General features: G+C 43.2%; 1 protein-coding gene across 1 annotated transcript in view; it reads left to right on the top strand.

Moving 5' to 3' along the window:
- Positions 1–4,470: 4,470 nt before the first annotated feature.
- MYO10 (myosin X) overlaps positions 4,471–25,988 on the top strand; it is a 221,199-nt gene continuing 199,681 nt past the window's right edge. Inside the window, exon 1 of the mRNA XM_083188111.1 lies at positions 4,471–4,844. Coding sequence (XP_083044237.1) covers positions 4,824–4,844 — 21 coding nt within the window. The 5' untranslated portion in view covers positions 4,471–4,823. The remainder of the gene's footprint in view (positions 4,845–25,988) is intronic.

The following is a 25,988-nucleotide window of genomic DNA, read 5'->3' as shown; positions in this document are numbered from 1 at the left end:
CCAAGGATTAAGCAAACCAGAATGGTCGCCTATTACTGTGGGCATTATGGGGCCAATTCAGGATTGCTTGCAGCAATACAAATTTGGCCCCCGCCCCGATGGTTGGGTTTGCACATTTCTGCGCATCTGCAAACCTCGACAGTGAACGGCTTTGACGAATTACACACTCGCCGGCCCGTTCGCAGCTGGGCAGGAAGGCTGGGGGTGGACGGGGGTGAAAATGGGGAACGGGTACGCGGGCAGGCTGATGTCTGTCGGGGGGCGGGCAACTGACATCACATCATCAGCCTCTTGCCCTCTCTTCATCCTAGTGCTCATAATAAAATATAGTTGAGACTGAGGGAGGGATGCAATAACATCCCCCCGGCTATCGCATAGATAATTATCGCATATGCACTAACATATGTGATAATTATCGCAAAGGACAGCTCTTGCATTAAGAGCTGCACGGGACATGGGACTTTGCACCCAATTCTACTTGTGTGGGCCGCCACAAGTCATTGCCCCAGACCCCCACCATCCTTAATGTGGCCCTACTGGTACTATCATAGGTGCCAATTTATGTTATTGCTAGTGGGTACTCAAGCCAAAAATATAGGGGAGTGGCCTCATGGGGAAGGGGTGTGGTCACAATATAAGAGGGAGGTGTATGGTTAGAGTTATGCTGCAGTTGAGATGGACATATGGCTATGATGATGGGGGGATATTGTTAGAGTTAGGCTGCAAGAGTGTGGGGTATGGGATGGGTTAGGGGGGTATTGTTAGGAGAGCACCAGATGCAGTAAAGGAAAAAGTAGAAGCACGCAGCAGCAATGACGCAGTGTATGTACGTGTTCCCTTACCTCTGTCTGTCAGAGCCAATCCGCTGCCGCTACCATTGTAACAGGTCACTGATTGTCTGAGAGGCAGCAATTGTCTGGCAGTGTCTGGTTGTCTGGTTTCTGATTTGTTCGGACAGAGAGAACTCATTTTTGTACTCTGAGAGCCTCTCTGGCTGTCCTTTGCCGCTCCTAGAGTTACCACCCGTCCGGGATTACTCTGGACAGTCCGGTATTTACGCCTGGTGTCTGGACGGGTGGCATTCCCAGACTATATAATGTCCGGGAAAAGCAGGACGAGCAGGACATGGTGCAGAGTAAAGAGGAACTGTCACTCTGACCAATCAGCTGTCAAGGCGCTGGCCCGCCACAGCCAATAAAAAGCCCCTCTGCATTCCAACAGACGCACATTGGTCACATATGGTGAACTGACCCAGATCTGTGCCAGCCAATCATCGCAGAGCCCAGCCGCAGCAGGTAACACTGCCCCAGGTGGCAGCAGCAGCAGTAACGAGTGAGTGCTGGATGCGGGACTGTGACGTAACAAGTGAGTGAAAAGGGAAAAACCAGAGCAGATAGACCACTTGCTGCTTCATCACAGTCCTGCCGTACAAGGACTATACAGTATACATATAGCAGCACCATCTCCCAGCCTGGTAGGCACCACACCTGACTAGGAACACTCCTCCTTTATAGTCTAATTCTAATGTAGCACATCTTATTATGCACACATATTACTGTATATTGCGTTATGTGCAACAAGTACTGAACATGTGGCAGCACAGAACTCCGGGTGTGTGACGTATAATAGGCATTCTGGTGTTGTCCTTATTTAAAAAAAAAAAAACAATTGTTGAGCCCTGGCATAACGCGTAATGAACATTATGGCATGTGGTATAATATGGGTGTAATAGGCATTAGGGTGTAAATTTTTTGTGCGCGTCCAGTCATGGCATGACGTGTAATGGGCATCACGGTGTGTGGCATAATGTATAATGGGCATCAGTGTGTGGCATAACGTGTAATGGGCATTACAGTGTGTAAGAATATATTTTGTAAGAATAGATTTGAAGCAAATGTAAAAAAAAATACATAAGTCAGGTCAAGGGGCAGGCTGGGGGTGGGTCAATGGGTGGGGTGGGTCACTGTCCGGGAATCTCTCAATACAAAGGTGGTAACCCTAGCCGCTCCACGCGCTGCCACCTCCTGTACAGCCTGTGCCCATCCAGTGACTGAGCCACAGGCTGCCTTACACGACTGGTCAGCTCGGGTGCCCTGTACTCAGTGGCGGATTCAGGGGGGGGGGCACCTGGGCACGTGCCCCCCCTGTCATTCATTTTGTAGAGGAGGACCAGAGCTTTCCAACGAGCCCAGCCCCATGTCTCTAGCCCCCCGGGAACCGGAGATATCGCCTGGTAAAGCTGTAACATTTTTTCCCCATAGGATAATATGGGACCCGTCAATTCCGACCCCCACCCGGTTCCGACGGCTGCCAGTTCCCCCCCCTGGCATCACAGGAGCTTGTGGTTGATGTCATTAAATTCCAAATCTCTGGGCCTTAAATATGATATCAGGCTGGTCTATATCGGTCAATCGGTTCCAGAGATATAGCGTGTAAATTTTTTTTTTATGTTTGAAATATTAATTTCATGGCTGTTCATGTTCTTTGAGGGCAGATTACCCTGGAACCAAACGTTCCAGTTTCACTGGACCAAAATCATTCAAAGCCCACACAACAGTTCTTCAATATGATACTTGTCTCATGTAAATGGGTCAGTTGGTTCCGAAGATATAGCCAGTTAAATGAGATAACTGGTTAAAGGGGGGGGGGGGGTGGTTTTCTCTCCCCCTCACACCAGAAAATGCAGGGACTAGGCTGTTGTAAAAGAGGCCAACCTGGGAATGCATTTTCTGGTGTGAAATGGGTATTATTTCAAATAGCTGAGACCTGCAGTGCTCGGAATACAGCCAGGCTCTGCCACTGTCAGTGGCTATCACTTCTGCCTGGCGGCGGCTGTCCCCCATTTACCACGAGCATGTATTCCCCGTTGGCAATGAGCATGTAATCCCACATGGCAACGAGCATTGAACCTCTGGCAATGAGCATGGAACCCTTGGCAATGAGCATGTAGATAAGCAGCACTTACTGTATGTAGCATAATTTTTAATAGGCATTATGGTGTTTGGCATAATACATAATGGACATCATGCCGTGTAACTTAACGTGCAATGGACATTATGGTGTAAATGTTTAATGCGCGCCTTTGGTGGACAATGTCCCTGTTTATGAAGCGTATTGTGAATTTTGTCTTAATCTGTGTGGCATTATGTGAATTCTGGCTCAATCCATGTGGTATTATGTGAATTTTGGCTCAATCCATGTGGCATTATGTGAATTTTGGCTCAATCCATATGGCATTTTATGAATTTGGCTCAATCCATGTGGCATTATGTGAATTTTGACACAATCCATGTAGCATTATGTGAATTTTGGCTCAATCCATGTTGCATTATGTGAATTTTGGCTCAATCCATATGGCATTATGTGAATTTTGACACAATCCATTTGGCATCATGTGTAAGGGGCAAGTATGATGGGGTCTAGTATTTTGTTGCATAATGGGTAAAAGTTGTATATGGTGTTGTACACTACACTCAAGGACACGCCCCCTGTTGAGTGTCCACACCCCCTTTTTCCAAGAGCGCGCCTTCAGCGCGCGCACAACTACATCCTTCCCTTTTGTTGCCATGGTGGGCCTGCGTACTTTAAATGCCAGGGCCTATTTTTAATCCCATTGCCACCCTTTCTCTGCCGCTCTCTTAGCATGTACACTGGCACCACTAACACCGCCCCTCCCCCACCTAAACCTTCTTTTTTCATGGTGCCCCCCCTGTCATTTTATCCTGGATCCGCCCCTGCCTGTACTGCTACAGGCCACTGGCTGCTCAGCTGTCAATCAACGGGACCTGGTGGGTGCTTAACATTTTCCGGGAGCACCCAGGGAATCGGCGCCTATGGGTACTACTATATCTACATTTTAGAATAGGACAGTAATACAAGTGGCAGTAGCCCTATAGTCCTAATTCCAGTGACAGCAGCTGAGAGATGTTTTTTTTTTTTTTAATACATAGCTCCAGCTGAGACAGCTGAAATAAAACATGAGGAAAGCAAAGGTACAGTTACCTCCCTCAGCAACATAACAAAGCGTTCTGTATGTACAGTAACCCACAAATACAGGACCAGCATCTAGAACCCTGCAGAGCGTTCCTGCAACAAGCACGCTCACTGCAGCGCGTTTCTAGGAGTCTCTGGCTGTCACGATGGAACTTCTCCAGCTGTTCCCGTCTCTCTGTCCCGCACACACTGTTCTATTCAGTCACCACCGCATCCTGTCTGTCCCCCGCTATCCAGTTGTTAATCCAGTCCAGTGCGCGGGGTCATGTGCCCCACAGTCACAAAATACATAAACGCACCTTTTGACAGGAACGTATGCTAATGTATGTGTGTACATATGCTAATGTGTGTGTATATATATGCTAATGTGTGTATGTATGGTTAGAGGGGACAGAGGGAGCTGATAGGGGAGGCGGGATCTCCCAGTGTGGGACTGGGGAGGGCCAGGCTCCCAGCGCAGTCACTCACTGTAGTGGTAGTCAGTGTACTCTGCTGCTGCCGCCGGGGAAGCACAGACTCAGCAACTGGGACAGGATCTCGGGGATAATATCTGCTCCGTCTGGGACACCAAGAACCTGCCTCCCTCCAGCAGCCACTCTGCAGATAGATCGCGTCACTCCAGAAGTGGGACATGTGCGATCTGCTGTCCCACTACAGCTAACCTCTGCGCAGGGAGCAGGTAACACAAAGACTCCGGACCTAGGTGCCTTCCCAGCGGATCTGGGGAAGGTGTGGAATGGAATAACTCTAACTACACATACACTTACGTATAGCACATGGTGTACCAGGATCTTACTGTAGGCTAGGCTTCCTGAGGCTGGAACACAACAATGGACAATTTCTTTACCGAGGTGAGTTCACATCTGGTTACAACTAATAATTGTTATTTATTATCAGACGTGATCTTCACATTTACAACGCTCAGTGTGACTGTGAGAATATTGCTGGAGCAGTGGTTGTGTGTGATATTACCAGTACAAACTTCTGAATGAAGTTGTCCTGTGTGTCCATGTGTCCTTTCCCTTGTAGGTAGTGTGGGAGGACTGTGATGCTGTGCCCCCTGCCTAGGTGTATTTGGGAGAGAGGGGGGGGGGGGGGGCATTCTGTTTTATGACATTAAGCACATGGGACCTTAAACCTATTGTACACAAATATTCTCAACTTTTCCTGAATTCTAGGAAGTCTTCTGAAAATTGTAGACTAATCCGGTCGCCTTAGACTTTCCTGTTTTTCCCTCATGTAACAGGAAAATGACAGAAAACATTCCCAGATGCTGTACAAAGGACAGAGTTCTGCTGTACAAAGGAAAGAGTAACTGGGTTATTTGTGCTTTACTTTTATACTGCACGTTACAGTTTGGAAGTATCTTATGTTGTAATGACTATTGTATTTCATCTGTGTAAGGATTCAGGTGTGATGACTGCTTAGTGGCCAGTTCTGTAGATAATAAAAGGAATCTGCTGTGCCTGACACAAGACAGTGGCACAGCGCCTGAGTTCCCACAGAGGTCTGGTATTTCCTTCTAGCAAAATGTGGGTTTCCTGTGAGGGGTACCTTGATATCTGAAGCCTGAGCATGCAGACCTTGGAGACAGACTTGTCTGCAAAGAATATGAGGAAAGATTGGAAAGCTACTATATCTTATCATCCTCACAAAACATATCACTAGCTTGTTATTAAACAGTATAACCGCTCTAGTTATCTGTCAGCAATTAAATCAGATTATTTAGTCTTATATACTTTCTATCCTGCATTTCTATCTGCTTCCAGTCTGCAGTCTAAATGTAAGAATCTACCTTCATGTCATGCCAATACATTTTATGGGGAACACATTAATTAAAACTAAATATCTATTTTTAATTCAAATATAACTGGCACAGAAATTCCCCTAGGAGTAATTCAAGGTGAGGGTAACACCTTCATGGAAATGTGTTTATACAAGTCCATCTGCATCATCCATATAACTGGTGTGATTTGTTATCTAGAACTGTGTTCATGGTCTTTCTCATAGCTAGTAATGGCTACAGTCAAGAAAAAAAGTATTCTGCCCTCAATTACAATGAAAGCGGCAATTGTCAGGAGTTCACATCATGTCACACATGTCTCTGGTATGCCAGTGCAGTGTGCCCACCCCTTGTACAAGAGGGCATGATGTGGCAGCCAACTTTCTGATGGATAGCACCACATAATAACAGATAGTATTAAAAAGCATAGATGAAAAGAAAAACACAATTGGCCAAATGTACTAGCCTCTGAGTTTGGTGGCAGTACAGGATGCCAACTGAACTCAAGGTTTTTTTTTCTTTTTTAAAGGGGCAGTCACTTAGAGGGCATGGTTTTGCCTTGTAATTGATTGCCTTTTAAAAAAAAAAAAAAGTAAAGTTCATCCGGCATCCTGTACGGCTTCCGAAATTGGAGGATATTCATTAGGCCCAATGTTTCCTCTCAGTTTCTAGTCCTAATGCCCTGGTTCTGATTTGTATTTTACTTTATTTTGCTCATTAATATCAAGGTTAATTGATTCTGTAGTCGAAATCCAACCCATAGTCATGAAACAAAAACTGAGGCTACAGTTCAAACCAATTAGGAGCTTTTCCTGTTGGAATTCATAGATTATGTAAGAAGAAACTAGCAGGACAGTTTGGCTGTATTTACAAGCACTTACTTTGTTTCCAAAACATTTTGTTCTTGATTTTGTTTAAAAGCAGACAGCCATTCAGTATTAAGATACAACTCAATGATATAGTTTTGGAGAACAAAGCTTACAGAATACTTGTCTGTAAAACATAACTTTTTGAGTGAATATACAAATGTTGCATTTCTTGTAATATTGCTAGTAGTAGTAGTAGTAAGTTTATTTATAAGGCGCCGCAAAGTGTCCGCAGCGCCGTACATAGCAAACAAAATTGCTAATAAGAATAATTTGTATGAAGTTTCACAGTAATTGCCAAAGTTATATTTCCAGGTGTTGCAGGATATTAAGTGTCATTGGTGTCTATTACTTAAGAGAAAAGCCCTAGGAGCCTACACACGGGGAGATTTGCTGAGCGCTCTAAGCAAGATCGCTCAACACACATCAATGTGTCAGCGCTGTACTGAGCGATCTGTCAGGGCTAGTGTACTCACCAGAGAAGATCGCCTGCCCGGCGATTAACTAGATTTATCCAGCCTGCTGGATATTAATTACCGCGTGTTAGCGACGCTTGGGGCCATGCATCGGTGTCGCTCCTAAACACAGAGCTATGTTGGGGCATTTTCTAAGCGATATAACTAGATTGGCTGGAAAACACCCTGAAATCACCCCCTGTGTAGGCCCCATCATTTTGAGGAAAAGAGGGGCTTTTTTCTGTTCATGAATCGTTAGGTCTGCTCTCCCTTTCACAGATGAGTACAGATTCGCTATCTCAGGATAGCATAATCTGCACCACTAAACAAAGTCAGCAGGGATGCTCAATGCTATCTGTCAGGCACCTTGATCTTACAGCAGCCAACCCGGACCTCTGTCACAGGCGTATGCGCAGAACAGGACCTATATACCACTCCAGACTTTGTAGAGGACCCTATGGAGAAGACATTACCGCTGGAGCCATGGATTTCGGATTGCGATAGCAATGCGCGGCCTGCATGTCGCTATTGCCCAGCAATTAATATCCAGCATGCTGGAAATTAATCGGTCAGAACCAGTGTTCTCACCGATCTAGCATCGCTCAGAATGCTCAGCACATTTCCACGTGTGTAGGCCCCTTAACTCATAGCTCCATATTTAGCCTAAATGGCAAGCTTCAAATAAAACACACCTGTTTGTCCAGGCCCTCTTAGTTCTCCTCAACCAACTAAATGCTCATCTGCTCTACTTCCTTTCCAAGTAGACATTCCAGTTATACTCGGTCTCTCTTAGGGACATGCATATTAATGAATCATCATGAACTGCTTTTTGATTATTAACACTGTATCACAGCAGATATTTTCACTTATAATAAATATTCCCCCGCTATGTACAAAAGCAAGCTAAAGGGACATGCGAGTTAAGGACTGTACACATGGTGAGATATTGGCTAATGGACAATTGTGCCTTAGCAATTTTCACTAATACCCCATTCTCACTGCAGGCAAATTCCCGGGTCTAGCATGTCGACCCGGAAATTTGCCTTTTTAACACAGTTTTTTTTGCAGTGTGAACGGGTCGCATACTCGGATCTCATACACGGGTAAAACCCTTCTTTTTACCCGTGTTTGAGATCCGGGTATGCAGACACGGGTTGACCCGTTCTCACTGCATAAAAACCTGTGTTAAAAGCAAATTACCTGGTAGAACTTCTTCACCCGGGAATTTGCCTTGCAGTGAGAACGTGGGTCCGTCCCTGCAGTCCCCGGCATTTTAATGCCGGGTAAAAGCCGTGTATTTCTCACTCGCAGTGAGAACACGGTATAAGTCATTTTGACTACATGCACTGGATATATTGACTTAGCGATTTTGTCTAAGTAATGATAATCCATGATCTAGTCAAAATTGCCTTGCCTGCACAGTCAGTCTGTGCTAAGCAATCTCTGCTAGACAATATTGACTAAAAGCCCATACACACTGGGCAACTTTAAGCTGAAAGTCGCTCAAAACAACAGGTTTGAGCGGCTTTCAGCTCAAAGCCGCCCAGTGTGTATGGCCCGGCGATGAGTGGTGAGCGCTGCTGCGCTCTCCCGCAACATCGCCGGGAAAGCCGTTCATCTGCTGGAAGGCTTTGCAAGGCCGTCCTTCCCCCCTTTGTCGGTGCCAGGCAGAGGTAAAGCTGCTCAGTGTGTATACACTGAGCGGCTTTCCCCGCAGCGATGATAGTGGTCATCGCTATCCATACACACTGGGCATAGTCACCTTAAGCAGGAGAAAAATAGGGAGACTTTGGCTAACCTAGGAGATTTTGACCATCTAGTCAAAATCTCCTGTTAAAATCTCTCCATGTATACACCCCTTAACTTCCCCAGCATTTTGGAGAGTTTTTTTTTCATTTGTGAAAAACTCCTTTTGAATTTAACAATGCAGATGCGCAAAGTGTCAGTTTCTGGAATTGGTAAATTTGCTGAATCTAACATGTTTGGTTTGATTTTCTTTTAGTGATTATGGGAATATTTGAATATCAAAGTACTTTAAAAATTGGAATATTCCAGAATTTATATTGATTCAACAGGGATAACATTTGCTTAACATCTTTGCTGACACAGATAATATAAAGTGCCTAGTAAACACATTTTATTTTAATTAGTATAATTGGTCTTCTATTTAACTGCACCTTTGTAAGCGGCAGTGTTCTAAATGATTTACACAGTAAGGTTTTAGCGGTGTGAATCAATATGATGAGTAGTCAGCACTGATGTGTAAATGCTTTAGAGACCTGCAAGCCAGTACTTGGAGCTGGAGCTTCACATTACTATCCTCAAGTGTTTTTGCAAGCTGCTGAAGTGTTTAGGATTTTTTATGTTGTTTTTGCTTTGCGTTATAGAAATTAGTAGGACTTGAGGATTTGTTTATGGTATAGATGATTGACAATGTCTACGTCGACAGTCAAAATGTCAACATGAGGTTTCATACATTTTGGTGTCTATGTAATCGTACTTAGACATGGACACTATATATATAACTTATTTTGTTTTTTACCTAACTCAATATGCAAGAGCCCTACAAGATATTCAGTACTTACTCATCTTTTGCGGCCACTCTTACTCTACGGAACTTACGTAGCGTAATCGTCCCCTCCCGACGCTCACCACAAATTTACTAAAGGTAATAGATGGTGGTATGGACACAGGAGGGTGGCATGGACACAGGGAGGTGGTGTGAAGGTTTTGGAATAGCAGCTAATGTAAATGGCGTAAGCGGTGACAGCAATGATGAGGAAGTACCAGATATTCTGTTAAATGCTCAAATGTAGCTATAGTAATAGTCATATTCTAAAGCAGGCCATACACTATACGGTGTACATGCAATTTGCAGCAATCAATTGTATGAAAAGTGTCCAAATCGCTGCAGGTGCGATGCGATGTGTGATTCTGTGCGCATCGCACTGGAGCCTGTGAGTTACAAAGTCAGGAAGGCTTGGCTGGAATCGCATGTGATATATTGCATGCAATCCTGTCACCTGAGAAGGTTCCTGGTGGCTTAATGGGGGATTGCATGCTACTTCTCTGAAGGGAGATGTCGCACTAGTGTACAGGGCCCATAAGTTTGACTTTTTGTAAGTGTACTTTCCCTCATACCTTAACATAAATGAACCATGTTTTCTGTTATTGTATAGCATCACATACAATGCACATGTTGCTTTATGTAACAAGTCTCTTGCTTATCACCTTCATGTTGTTTGCTCAGTATCCAGGCAGGCAGGTGTGAGCTTTACATGCTGCTTTTGCATGCACTGTACATGAAGCTTTGTACTTGGTAGAACATTTTAAATAGGACTACCTTACTTATTGTATAATTAGTACGCTCTGTTGTATATGAGCTTTTAAGATCAAAAGCACTTTTATTATAGATGAAACATTACTTGAAAAAGAAGCATTTGATTTGAGTTAATAAGTTAACTTGAAAGCCATGCTAATGATTAACCCGCCATATAGTAGGCTAGCAGTAAAGATCCGGCTGCAGAGTTCCAACTTGCTTCACTTGTTAGCACTTGTTTATTTTTAAATTCAGTTGTGACTTTACTAACTGACACTGCAAACCTGCAGACTACCAGTGACTCACCTTACCTAGTAACCAGGAAGTCCTGGAAGCTCACGCTTTGGTTGATTACGTACTATCTGGCTGATATAATGAATAACCACTTATTTTGTAAATACATGTTTCTTATGACAATTGTTTCAGAGTTAAGAGTACAGTCATGTTGTTAGTTATATTGTTCTTTTGTGATATTTTCATAAGACTTTGTGACCCTCTACCATAAATTAATTTGAATTCACATTGATTTTTTTTTTGTAAAGTTAATAGGCGTTTGTGTGTGTGTGTGTGTGTGTGGTGGGATATGAGAAGGAGGGGAGGTTATTCCCATCATACAATGTATAGTAATGGGGCCTACAGTTTGGGAAATGTGCTGATGAGCGATGCTAGTTCTCTCAGCATCGCTCAGCACACAGCTTTGCATAGCGATGTGCCACTGAGCAATCTGTTATACACTTGCCCTTACACCAGCGATTATAGAGCCAGCATGCGGGGCCACGCATCGCTAGCGCTATGCCCCTACACAAGGAGCGATGTACTGTAGGGGCATTTTCTAAGCAATCTAGTGAGATCGCTTAGATAATGCCCCTCATACCGTTTTCAGACCGCAAATGCCGGGTCGCAACCAGGATTAGGACACGGGTCCCAACACAGCATTTGCGGTCTGAAAGCTCCATGTCCAACCCGGCTTATTTGCGGCAGAGCTGAGCATCGGCGCATCACTGGGAGCTTGGGAGGAGGCAGCACTTAGAGCTGAAAGTGCTTCCTCCTACATACTGTGAACAAGACCCGGGTCGCTCAACCAAGGCACCCGTTCACACTGCACTTGACACATTCAACCTTGGTCATTACTTGGAGTTGAACTCCCGTGTTGCCCGATCCGAGGTTATCCTTTCAGACTGCACCTCGACCCATGTTGCCGCCGCAAGGACACAGCAATAACCTGGGTCTAGAGTGCAGTCTGAAATCGGTATCAATCGGTACATGTGTAGGCCTCATAAGATGGTTGTGAAGAGTCAGCTACCTAACCCCAATCTCGCCCAATTGGGTTCAGTATTTACATATTGATTAAGTTGTTGTTTTTTCTGCCCCAGGGGGGGTGCACATAATGCAGATTTTTCTTTGAAACCTCAGGAGCTATTAATAAAAACTACATTAAGTGCTCCCTCTAGGGTTTACCACATGGGGTAATTCCATAGCACCTGGGAGCTATGCTTTAACGTGTGTTAGCCACAGGCTTACCACATGTGGGAGTTGCAAAGCAATGCCCTGGCATAGGGGTAATTTAAAAGAAAAAACTATTTGCACAAATATATAATAACACAGACTGGAAAACAACTTACATATACACATACCTACAGTGCTTACATTACATAATTAGCAAGGATAATACAGAAGGGAGAAGTTCCTGCTTACAATTTAGACTTTGTACATAATTAAATAGAGGGCAATACGAAAACACAGGTTTGGCAGTTACCAGTTTAATGGCATATTTAAAGGCACACTTATGCAATGGTCGGCCCAGTCTTCCGATATCTGGTTAACGGTCATTTAAGTATAAGTGTGTATGCCGTGCAAAGAAGGAGTGTTAGCCAATAAATTGCTTATTACACTCCTGCAGATGCTGGGTCCATGTGGTCGCATTTAGGACCTTATTCTGGTTGACTCGCAAAGCTGCAAATTTTTCAGCTTTGCGAGTCCAAACTCCACCCGCATGGCCATCCGCCCCCACCATGCATGCGGCGATCCCCCGCAGGCATATGAATGGATGTTTTGCATAAATATGTGTGCGCTATATAAGAAACTGTTAATAAATAAAAAATAAATAATAACTTTAGTTTAAAAAAAAAATAGGACAGACTTACATTAATTTGCCTCATATGAAAAAAACTACTTGACCACCACTTGACTCTATTTTACCTGATATCTTATGATCTCACCTGAATTGATGGACATTTTTCTAAATTCAAACCTGAGTGGAATATAATTAAATTTCTTGCTATTTTGTTACCAAATAGTGATTGTTTAGCTTCATTATGTTTTCATTCAATTGAGTCTTGTTGTCATACAAGACATCTCAGTATTGATTGCCTAAGTTGAGTTTTAATATCCTTTTCTTTAACATTGTAATAGAATTCTCCCTGGCTTTAGCTATATTCAAAAACAGACAAACTTCATAAAAAAAAAAGTCTGTTTACCTTTTCCGTCACCCCCTGCCCCTCACCCACCCTGTGTCTGTAATATAAGCCATACATAGCCTTAACCAAAGATAAGCATCTGCTGCAGAAGAGCTTTTCAATTACTTCCAATTACCTCTGAAGAATTAAGTCAATTAGACGGTCACAGGAGTGATTGGCCACAAGATGTTTAGGTTTAAACGCTCATTTTGGACCTATTCAAAATAAATATGTATGTACTTTGTGATAAAAACATATGGTACTGATCTAATATTGCACACGCTCTGTAAAAGGCAATGGTATGTTTTAGTGGTGGTATACATTAGGTTGGAGAAACTCATTTTTATCCTCAAAGAGATAAATAAATACGTACTGAATGTTTATGTACCATCCAATGTGAACTATTTATTGTGACAATTATTATTCTACATTTTATATTGCATTTCAGAATTGGAAAGAAAATGTTGCAGAAAGCACATCCTGTAACGCATATCATTAACAAATTCAATATATCTTGAATTTCTCTGATTACTTTATATTGTCAAAAGTTTTAATCTGATTTGATAGATGACAACAAATGATTGCTTTACCCCATACCCTTAGTAACATGACATACATATCCAGAGAAGGCAAAATTACAAACATTTGAATCCACAGGTCATAGGTATGCTAGTAAGTACGTAAGTGATGCTTTTGCTAATGCTCAGCATTAATAGCAAGCTAGTGTCATAGAGTATTCTTTGATATGACACTAATGTATAACGGGCGAGATGTACGAAGCTTCACAAAGTGATAACTTGGAGAGTGACAAACAACTAAATGTCATTTTTCAAATTCAGTCAGTAACATGGCAGTTAGGAGCTGATTAGCTGGTAGAATAACCCTCTCCACTTTTGAAACTTAGTACATATGGCCCAATGTCTTGTATTTTGATATGGTTTAAATTCTATTTCAAGAAAACATGAAACAGGTTATACAGTACATACATCTCGCAAACAAAATGATGATAAATATACCCTCTTTGTACCTATAAAACCCCTCTTCCTCCCCACTTCACTCCAGGGTACAATTTACTAAAGGTTTATTTGCAGGTTTTGGTTGTTTTGGCAGAAAAGATGTTATTTAGTGAATTGACAATTTATACTGCTTTCACATTGCAGAAATGGGTAATGACACGGTATTCTTAAATGGGACTTTAAAACGGGTCAGAGCCTTGAGACCTTTCACATTGCAGGTGAAAACCGTTTTAAAAATCATTTAATACCATTCAAACATTCAACCCGTTTAACCCCCAAGGGACATGTTTAAAGCCATTGAAATAGAGCTGTTCAAACTGCCAAAAAAACGGCTTTAAAACGTGTAGGACTCTGCTTTTTAACCGTGTTGAAATACCGGTTAACTTTAACCGGTAAATCAACTCTGGCACTTTCACATTGCAGCCTTAAACGTTTTAAAATGGAAAAAAAACGGCAATATACCGTTTTAAAAGTGCAATGTGAAAGGGGTATTACTTAGCAATAATTCGAATTGTAGTCACAGGTCAAATGTGGCATTGGTTTTCAGATCATGGCAATTCACCATCAGAGCAATCATCAGCCAAATAACATTTGTATAATTGGAGCTTACTAATTTAAGATTCGTTTGTGCTAAAGTACTCCACTTCACACCAAACAAACATGCATCAAAGGCACACCTCAATGCACTAAATCAATGCACTGGTTTTATTTTTATTTTTCAGTGTTCACATGGAGCAACCATTTTCTTGCTTAAAGTCCCCAAAAATACACTACCGCGATTTGGGCCAATTATACCCATTCCTGATGGAACGGTCCAAGAAATTGTGTGCGTGTGATGTCCCCTCAGGTCTGATGCGCGTTTCCGTGCACATCGGATCTGAGTCAGGACAGCTCACAGGGGGATCGGCTGGCCATACACTGCTGCAAGAGATCGCAGTAGGGTTTGATCAACTTTAGACCCAACAAAAGGAATAACAAAATTGCTCAAAAAGCCTGACAAGGTCACACCTCAGTGCTTTTCTTCAATAAGAGCAACATTTAAAATCCATTGTAATAACAGCAAATAAATTAGACTGGAAGAGCCCCAAAACAATGCTTTGGATTCTCACTTCTAAAAATGAATACAGGTGATGTTGCCCATAGCAACAAATCAGATTCTGTCTATCATTTTCTAGGATGTAACCTCACCTCTTTTCAGCTGTGAGTCCATCATTTGCAGAGTGAGAACTGAACACACTGTAACATAATTATAGTTGGCTCTCTCATAGCTATGGTAAAGTATGTCCTCCTGATACAGAAATCAAATAATCATTATTGCATCTTGTTTGTGTCAGAATTATCTGGTGAAAAGAGTTTCAGATATCATTGTTTATTATTTACCATGTAGGTAACTAAAGAAAGCAATTTTATAACTTAAAATACCTAATTTGGGGTAGATTTATTAAGCTCGGTGAAGTGTCTGGTTTTTATCGCCGGCCAATCAGCTCCTAACTGTAATTTTTCAAACCAAGCCTGTAACTTCACAGTTAGGAGCTGATTGGCCGGTGATAAAAACCAGACACTTTATCACTTCAACAAACTTAATAAATCTGCCCCTTAGATAGTGACTGCAGGACAGTCAGGGACAGATTTGTGTACGGCATGGCGATGAGCGGTGATGCACGCTCCCGCATCTTCGCCCGGAAAGCCACTCATCTGCTGGTTACTTCTATAGCGCCAACATATTATGCCATTCCTGTTTACAGATGTGAACAATCAGTAATATAATAGGACTGGGTAAAAAAAGACAGACATTGGGCCGTATTCAATGGGGCAGGCGAGGGGGTTAAACGGCGAGGATCGCCGAAAACAAGCGGCCTTCGCTGTTTAACCCCCACACTGGCCGCTCACCCTATTCAACCTTCTGGGGGAATCCCTGCTGTCAGAGGACGGTGAGGATTCCCCCAAAAGGTGAGTTCCATGGCTAATGTAGGGAGCCCACTGCCTTAAGCCTCGAGCCTTGCTGTTTTGGCTGCTGCACACGCTGTTTCCACGTTGCTGTAAAAACCCAACAAGGTGGAAACAGCATGTACAGGGGGCTCAGTTGACCTGCGAGCTGTGACAGTGAGCAGTCAGGACTGCTCACTGTCACAGCTCGCAAAAAGGCATTGAATACTGCCCATAGAGGTAAGAGGGCCCTGCTCACAGGCTTTCAATTCTGTACCACATATCTAAATTTGTTCTGAAACTGTATGAACACAGTCAGGAGACAAATGTTGTGCTACATCGATGCACTGGACAGGCACTGCTCCAACTCAAAATTAGGCCCATTAAGGAGAATGATTCTAGGTGTATACAATGGATAGATAGATCTGATTTACATATAATTTCCCTTTTAATAATGTTTCCAGGTTGACCTTGTGCATGTCAGCCCTTTATACCAGGCATGTCCAAACTGTGGCCCTCCAGCTCTTGTGAAACTACACATTCCAGCATGCCTTGCCATAGTTTTAGCATTCCCTAATAGCAAAACTATGGCAAGGCATGATGGGGCTTGTAATTTCACAAGAGCTGGAGGGCCATAGTTTAGAAATGCCTGCTTTTATACATAACTGCTCAAACATGGATATGTTATGGGCTGTACAGATGCAGTGAGTCTACTGAGCCATCTGAGTGATGCTAGATCCCTCAGAACGCTAATGGTGCCCACACACGCACCGATCCCGGCGATGCTATGCGATGGGGTACGCGCTCCCGCTGCACCTCATCGCACAGTACAAAAAGTATGTGCTGCACATACTTTTTGTACTAGCTTTTTATCGCATAGCATCGCATCGCATGCACATCTCATGCACAAGGCATACGATGCGATGCTATGTGTGCTAGTTAAGCACAGAACGCACGCCGGGATTGATGCGTCTGTGGGCACCTTAAGCAAGATCGCTCAGCGCACAGTGCCAGTGCAGTGTGCTGAGCAATCTGTCAGGGCCTGTGTTCTGTGCTGAGAACACTGGCCCTGACCCTGGCAACCCAGGCAATTACATTGCTTTATCCAGCAAGCTGGATATTAATCACCAGGGCAATAGCGACACGCGGGGCCGCACATCGCTGCCGCTATGTCCCTATACATGGATCGATGTAGGGGCAATTTCTGAGCGATGTAGTTACATTGCTCAGAAAATGGCCTGACATCGCTACATGTGTAGGCGCCATTATTGTATCTTGAGGACTGAGTTTTGGAAGCACTGTATCAGAGCATGCTCTGCTGAACATTTAGGTCTACCTCAGTGGTTCCCAAACTGTGTGCCGTGGCCCCCTGGGTTACCCTGGCTTGGTGGCCCAGGACCAATTCAGAATTGTTTATATTTAATGTAATGGGTGTGCATTAAATATGTGGACAAACAGAAGTGAATCTTATTTCTCACCATACAATTGAACCTAAGGATGACCCATAAACACAATTTACTTCATTGAATATTTTACTAATTTTCTCAGTAAGAAACTTTTGGCCTAGGGATGCCATGAAACAAACACTGATACTAGGGTGTCGTGACTGGAAAAAGTTTGGGAACCACTGGTCTAACTTCTATGGCACCTACTATAATAATGTATTATTTTATTTGCATTGTGCACTGTTTTTAAATGAATGTCAGGTCAGCTGGTCTGGTGTTCACTGACCCGATAATACAATTTTGTTTGTTTTCACAATTGCCCTGTAATTTATGATCTGAGTTTATAGCTTGATTAAGGGTCATACTTGACATAACTATAGGCAGCTACTTTATGGATCAAATTAAGGGAAGGCATTAAAATAGAAAACACTGTGTATGAAGACTCAGCACTTAAGCCTTTTTATGTTTTGACTGTTCCTGCTCGTTCTCATAAACCTGTTCAGAATAAAGGCCTCATTATGCGCCTGTAGTTGTTGTGACACACCCGCTCCTGAAACACAGTTTGCTGACCATGTGACAAATTAAATTCCCATTCATCTTACCCTCTGCCCACCCAGACTTCCTAATGAGTAAGAGTTATATTTTTAACTACTAACAGTTACTGTTTCCAGACAGACAGAAACCTTTTTCCTTCATTATGAGCCAGCTCGCTTATATTACACTTCTGCCTTCAGCACTTTCGTGTTTTTTTTTTTTTAAATATATATATATATATATATATATATATATATATATATATATATATATATATATATATATATATATATATATATATAATTATTTACGTTTCAGGGTATATTTCGGTGTTGTTTCTTTCATACACCCCTCTCCCCCAGTATGTTTAAAATGTGATGCTCACTAACTCACTGTGAAGGCAACCATTTTTGGATAAACCCATTGATGAAAAATTGTACACTGTCAAATTATTAGGATCTGTTGACAACACATAGTTCTCACTCACTGTACAATGGCTCCATCCAATGTGTCCTGTGCCCATTGTGGCTTCCTTCACTGTGTTGGCAGAAGGAACTCTATGGGGTGTACGTACTAAGGGCGGGATGTATTAATATACATCGCCGCCCTTCGCCTAACAGCCGCCGTGGTGCTGCCGCATATGTACTAACATATGCGGCTAGCATCGGGTTGTGGTGACAGAGACCCCCGCGATATCTGTGATGTGGTCTGCGGGGGTCTCCGTCAACTTCCGGCGGCTGCCAGCGTCCCCCTGCATCTCCTCCTCCCCCCTGAAGCCGGATGTCCTCCCGGCTGTGACACCTGGGGGAGGAGGAGATCAAAGGAGGGTGGGAGGGGAGGGGGGGGGGGGGGGGGCGCGGACAGCGGACGGCATGCGGCGAAAGAAGCCCATAGGCTTCTATAGGGTATCGCCACCCAGAGGGTGGCGATACCCTACAATGCGTTGACGGGGCGGCAGGGTTTTAATACATAGGGAAATGCGGTAAAACGGGTGCCTTTTCCCGTTAGTACATCCTGCCCTAAAGGTGCTTACACACTATGCAATATTTTTTAGAAAACAATGTGCATAACTATATCACCTAGTGTGTATGTATTATATCGTTCACTATGCGCGGGTTATTATTGCCCATCCGTCTGAACATGCAGGCAACTACTGCATGTTCAGGGTGGAGGCCAGGTGACGTCGCTGGACTATATTGTTAATGATATTGTTCAATGTATATGCCCTTTATCATTCGTTCGGGAGCTCTGACAATATTGTTAATGATATCATTATTATTAACCTTTTTTTTTATATGGTGCTAGAAGGGAACAGCAGTGACCAATTACAGAGTACATAAACAAATAAGCAAAACAGTGACTTACAGTTAAATTCACTAGAGGACAGGGTACATAAATATAGATGCATCAGCAGACAACACTGACATAAATATCAGGGTGGCAGAAAACTGCAAGATGTGGTGCAATTAAAGATAGTTTAAGTAAGAGAAGAAAAAGCACATGAGGGAAGAGGGCCCTTTTTGTGGGAGCATACATTGCAAAGGGAAGTTAACAATATTGTATAGTATGTACCTAGTCTTGGAGAGACCTAAAGTGGATATCGGTAAAGTACCAACCAAACGGCTCCCCACTGCCATTTTTCCAATTGAGGGCCAGATTTATTAAGTTTGGTGAAGTGATAAAGTGACTGGTAATTTATCACCGACCAGTCATGTCCACTGTCAAGTTAAGCTGGCCATACATCTACAGATTGATTGTTAGATCTGGCTGGTTGGAACAAAAACCTGGTAGTATCCGAATTACAGTTTTTGGCAGTTTTTCAGCATTTCAAAGCAAATAGTCAACTATCATTTGCTCCAATCCATTAGCAGGTTTTTGTTCCAACAAGCAAGATCGGACAAAAATACCACATTCACAACAACCTAATTTCCTGGGTTAGGAGTGGAAGGTTCCCGAGCCATGATGGCCATGGAGCAGGTTTGTTCCCGGGGACCTGGCCGGTGTGAAAACGGTAGGGGGTACTTACCCGGGCACAGGCCAGGGATCCACACAGGCGGCGGGCGCAAATGACAGGATAGTCGGCGGATGAAGATAACGCAGCTCTCCAGCGCCCTCACTGCCGCTGAAGAGCTGTGTCATCTGCACCCCCCATCTGACCTGTCATCTGCGCCCGCCGCCTGTGTGGATCACCGGCCTGCACCGAGGACCAGCAACCGGGGTGAGCACTCGTCGCCATCAAGCTGCCTGCCCGCCACCTGCAGGGACTTTTCTGGTGTGAAAGGGACCAACCTGGGAATGGCCCGGCAAGATCCCTGTGCCATATTCCCGGGTTTGTCCCTGCATTTTCTGGTGTGAAAGGGATATCACTCTGTAGATGTATGGCCAGCTTTAGTCTGGCAATTGTGAGCTTATTGGCTGGTGATAAAGTACCAGCCACATTATCACCTCACCAAGCTTAATAAATCTGCCCCACAGACTGTAATGTGACAGTTAGGAGCTGATTGGTTGCTACTTTCTCATTCCATGGCTTAGCTTAGTGCAGGGAATCCATCTATTTCAAATCACGGCACCTGGGAGAAATTTACTAAGATGTGCATTCTACTACACATGTGATGTTGCTATGGATATTATTAGTTAAAGGTACAATATTTATTTTATAGTTCTTGTAACATATCCAATTCTAAGAATATTAATGTTCTCTTGCTGACATACAGTATGTTGCTGGTTACTGGCACTGTTAGAGCACTCGCCTCATATGATTTACTGCAAACCTTATTACACAAGAATCACAACCTATTTCTTCATGTATCTTCTCTATAAATTCATGTGCTCATCTCCTTCATTGACTAGTTGTGTCATGTATCTGTGTAATATTCACAACGCTGCATTCTTTCAGTAATTACAGTTGTGGTCATTATGCTTTCTGCCTCTGTACAAGTCAACTGATGCATGTTATCACAAGGGGATCACCGACTTGGTGACACAACAATTAGTAATGAGTGACTTATAGGTACGTGTAAACCAAATTAGCTTCAGGGGGCAGGTGTTTCTGTTTCCAAAATAAAATACAAGGGTGTGGCGTGGATTTGTCTTTATATACAGGTTTGCACAATCCAAAGGAAAAGGACATAAAACATACTAGTTTGTGAAAAGTTACTGTTTCACAAGCAAAATCTAATGATATAGAAGTGTTGAAAATAATCACAGTTCTAACTGTGTTTTGCTTCACCGTGCAATGCTGCAAAAGTTCACTTAAAATCCACCTGTTCATCAAAGTATACCCTTCTGCATAACCTAGTAAGGCCTCTCTCCCTGGGCCTTATTTTGGTTCATTCTTTCTGACAAAATCCTTCTTAGATGGACAAAACCATGTGCACTGCAGGTGGGGCTGATGTAACATGTGCAGAGAGAATTAGATTTGGGTGAGTAATTTTGTTTCTGTGCAGGTAAAATACTGACTGCTTTATTTTTACACTGCAATATAGATCTCACTTTGAAGTAAAACCCCACCCAAATCTAATTCTCTCTGCACAAGTAACACCTGCCCCACCTGCAGTGCACATGGTTTTGCCCATCTAAGAAGGATTTTGTCAGAAAGAATGAACCAAAATAAGGCCCCCTATCTGCTGCCACATGTCCTGGCCATCCCTGCCATGCTCAGTTCTTGCCTTCAGTCCTCCTTGCCTGCACCGTCTTGTCTCCTGTCTGTCTCCCCCTCCCTCTAGACCAGGCATGTCCAACCTGCGGCCCTCCAGCTGTTGTGAAACTACACATCCCAGAAGGCCTTGCCACAGTTTTGATATTAAGGAATGCTAAAACTATGGCAAGGCATGCACAACAGCTGAAGGGCCGCAGGTTGGACATGCCTGCTCTAGACTGTAAGCTCCTTGGAGCAAGGCCCTCTTCCCTCCTGTTCTCACAGGCCTTTTCTTGCATTTCAATTGGGTGTGGGTTGTTAGGTCTACACACCAACTAGGTCGACAAGCATTGGGTCGACACCACTAGGTCGACAGACAGCAAGATCTAAATGGGTCAAGGTCGACGTGTGTCTAGGTCGACAGGACATTAGGTCGACACAAGCATTAGGTCAACATGGGCAAGGTCGACAGTCAAAAGGTCAACATGAGGTTTTTCACAGTTTTTTTAACCCATGTCGACCTTGCTGCCTGTCGACCCAATGCTTGTCAACCTAGTTGGTGTAGCTCTTACTTACCTACAAAGGCACTTTAAGGGCCTTATTTTGGTTCATTCTTTCTGACAAAATCCTTCTTAGATGGGCAAAACCATGTGCACTGCAGGTGGGACAGGTGTTACTTGTGCAGAGAGAATTAGATTTGGGTGGGGTTTTACTTCAAAGTGAGTTCTATATTGCAGTGTAAAAATAAAGCAGTCAGTATTTTCCCTGCACAGAAACAAAATTACTCACCCAAATCTAATTCTCTCTGCACATGTTACATCTGCCCCCCCTGCAGTGCACATGGTTTTGTCCATCTAAGAAGGATTTTGTCAGAAAGAATGAACTAAAATAAGGCCCTAAGAGAGGAGGAGGCCCATGTGTAGTTTTATACTTTAAAGCTTGCCACACTTTAAAAGATTATGAGGGAGATGTATTGGGATATGGTCACTAGGTCGACCACAGGATTTTTCACGTTTTTATGGGCAGACATGTGCCGACAGGCGGTATTTCATGTTCTACCATCCACTAGAGCGTAGAGGGAGAATAAAATAGTGTGCCGAGCGCAGCGAGGCACCGTGCCCGAAGTATGGCGAGCACAGCACCGATACTGTGTTGACATTCAGGATGAAAAAACGTGCAAAACCCATGTCGACCTTTTGACTGTCATCCTAGACCCATGTCAGACTTTTCAGGTTGTCGACCTAAGTCCTTCAGTGGTTAACATTATGAACCATACCTGACGTTTTAATGGCAGCACTACTCCTGGTATTTGTATGGACCTTTTTCGGCCAGTTAGTTTTACAAAGCAGGATACATTGGCAGCACTGACCTTTCATATACTGTCCAGCATATCGGTGCGCTATCTAAAAATATAGATGATATTTTAGCCAAATGATCTACACCTAAGGATCTTATATAATTGAGATCATAGTACCTTATTAAATGCATTGTGGGTATTAAGGGTAAGTCATATGTTTGAAGAGTCTTCTTTCTTTGTTTCTGCAGCGAGTGGCCATTGTAGCAATGTATTACAGTATACCAGACCCTCCTCAGGTGGCAGGAGTGGCTAGGGTGCACCGGCCTAGTGGCAAGGTGTGTGAATGTAGACTTATACCCCTTTTACACCAAGGAATAACCCAGGTTGGACCCAGGTCGGACCCAGGTCAGTGTTGGTGTAAAAGGGGCCAACCCAGGTCCATTAACACTGGTCTTCTACCCAGGTCCTGACCAGGGTTGAACACTGGTTGGACCTGGGTCGTGGGCGGTGTAAATGGTCCCAACCCAGGTTGGGACATCCGGGTAGTGCTGAAAGGATACCAGTGCGCTGCAGTGGCAAAAGACAGCAGGAAGGATACAGGCAGTGCACACAGAAATCATCTTTGGATGCAGTATCATTTATATGATTATAAAAAATATTGTGGGGGGGGGGGGCTGGGGGGAGCACGTGGGAGATTCGGTCTGCTGCTGCAGGGGAAGGGGCTGGTGGGTGATGCTGCACATTTATACTGCTATGTATGCTTGAGCACTGAATAAAACTTTTTGAAAAATATTTTACAAAATAAACAAACCAACATTTTTCAATGCTAACTTGTCATGTCTTAATTTTTATTTTAAATCATTGAGGGAAGGTTGGATGGCAGTTTTCAGTCCTAAAATGGACATTTTTAATGTCATCCATAGGGAAAAGCAGTGCTGACCCAGGTTCAGTGTAAACGGCGCAGACCTGGGTCCGACCTGGGTCACAGTGCTGTGTAAATGGGTTATGAAGCTGGGTCCAACCCTTGAAACTCCTGTGTTCAAAGACCAGGGTCCGACCAGGGATTTGGGTGTAAAAGGGGTATAATCTGCTAACATCTTTTGTTTAGTGAAACTCCCTAATCCCCTTTCAGATCGCAATCTCGTGTCTGACCCGGCGCATTCACAATAAGGGCCTGATTCAGCAAGGCTCACTAATAGCATACATTCGCTGCCTAGCGAGCCCATAAATGCCACTCAGCTGAATGTATCCCTTGTCCGAGGTGCGGTGTGAAAGAGGCCTTAGATACTTTGAAAAGGCAGAGCAGCTCCAACTGTACAGGTGCCCCAACTTACGGGCTCTTCACTGGCCAGAAGTTTCAACACTTCTCTGGGGCCCAGCCCCAGATTTATCAAACCTTGATCATTAATGATGAAAGCTACTAAGCTTTGGCGTTCAGTGTTAAGCTGGATACACATTGGAACAATATTTGTTTGATATGTCGTTTCCGGCTAAATCAGGCATCTCTCTCAGTGTGTATGATCAATATGCAGACTCCCATAGTCTCTAGCGACGTCCTTAGGTTTGATGTGTTGCACATGTAACCTAATGATATCACTACATACTTGCCTACCTGACCCTCTCCGTGCGGGAGAAAATGCTCTGTTCCTGGACTTCCCTGGTAATGTAGGATTGCCAGCACCTGTGGTGAAACACCTTTACCTGGCTCCCCGCAGGTGATGACAATCATACATTACCAGGGAAGCCCAGGAGCAGAGCATTTTCTCCCGCATGGAGAGGGTCGGGTAGGCAAGTATGCATCACTAGTGACCTGTAGTAAGCTAATGAATACAGGACATGATTGTTCCATTCTTTATTAACATCGTTCCAGTGTGTACACACAATCTGTGCTGAGCGCATTGGTTTCCGATGTGAGAATGAATGTCCATCATTCCAGTGTGCACCCAGCTTAACCCTACATATGGTTGGCCTCAAACATCATTCTTCAGCAAGACGAAGATACGCTATCTATTTCTCTGAAGTCTTTATGGAAACCAGCTTTTTGCTCTATGTATAGAATAAATAAGGAATTTCCATGTGGCTATGGGATTTGGGTAACATAATATAGGTACAAAATCACTAGCAGCTGTTGCAAATAATAATAACATCACTATAAAGTGAGTTTAAGCAACTGCTATTATCTGCACTTCTTGTTGTGCAAGTTCTCTATCCAAGTACTCTCCTCACCAAAGAGGTTTAGTATAGCAATAAATAAATTATAAGCTTTTACTAGGGAATGGCAGTTTGACCTGAGGCCTTCCTTCTTTATAGACAACACTTGTCAGCAACTGGAGGATCATAGACTGCTATTTCAGTACTTTCAGTCAGTAGCATACAGTACTTCTCATCTCTACTGTATATACTGTAATGATAGTTGTGTTGTTGTTTAACGATGTTTTGTTCTTATTGAATGTCCTCATACACTGAAGAATCGGTTAAAGGCTGGTGTAGCCTCTTATACTACTACATTGTTTTATAATAGGTAGTCACACACCGTTGAACTATGCCTAGAGAACATTCGCCTGTGAAAGATTTGCTTTGTTCAAATGTTATTGCTTGGTGAAGGGTAAACATTGTATTCGTAAGGAACCCGGTAGGTAATATTTATCAAATTACATTTTTGTAAAATTTTCCAAATAACTATTGATTTTTGTGGGATACCCACAAAACGTCAGTATCATTGGTATTTAACCCTTTTGAGTGTCAACGTTGCTCTGGGAGACTCTTACAAAATCTGCTGCAGCAAAGGATAACTACAAGAGCACCATTTGATGTATAAAAGCAGCCCCAGTAGGTTTTTTATCAAATACTCCAGAGCATATTCAGGTAGCTGTGTGATTTACCTTGCAGCTAATAATAGGTTCAGTTATCTGTGGGAACCCCACACGGTAATTACAAAAGGCTGGATTTTTCCTCAGCCTCAACGGTGTGAGGATACTATATCCCTTTTACTTCACTGTCCGTGTCTTACAGTATGTATCTTAAATTTTGCAACATTATTTTAATAAAGTGTTTCAATAAAAGTTACATTTTAATCCAATATTTTGGTGCACCACACAGTGACATTCTTTTTCTCTGCCTAATCTGTTTCAAGCGTGTCCTGTGGTAGCACACCCCTAATGTGTATAGATGTCCATGACTAATACTTCAATATAAGGGGTCCTCCAAACCTATACATTGAAAAAAGACAATTTCTGTGTGACTGGCCAAAAAAAACCTTTT

Source organism: Crinia signifera, chromosome 5, assembly GCF_055691185.1.
Source record: "Crinia signifera chromosome 5, ASM5569118v1, whole genome shotgun sequence".
Classification (NCBI taxonomy): domain Eukaryota; kingdom Metazoa; phylum Chordata; class Amphibia; order Anura; family Myobatrachidae; genus Crinia; species Crinia signifera.
This window is presented reverse-complemented; position numbering and strand designations above follow the sequence as displayed.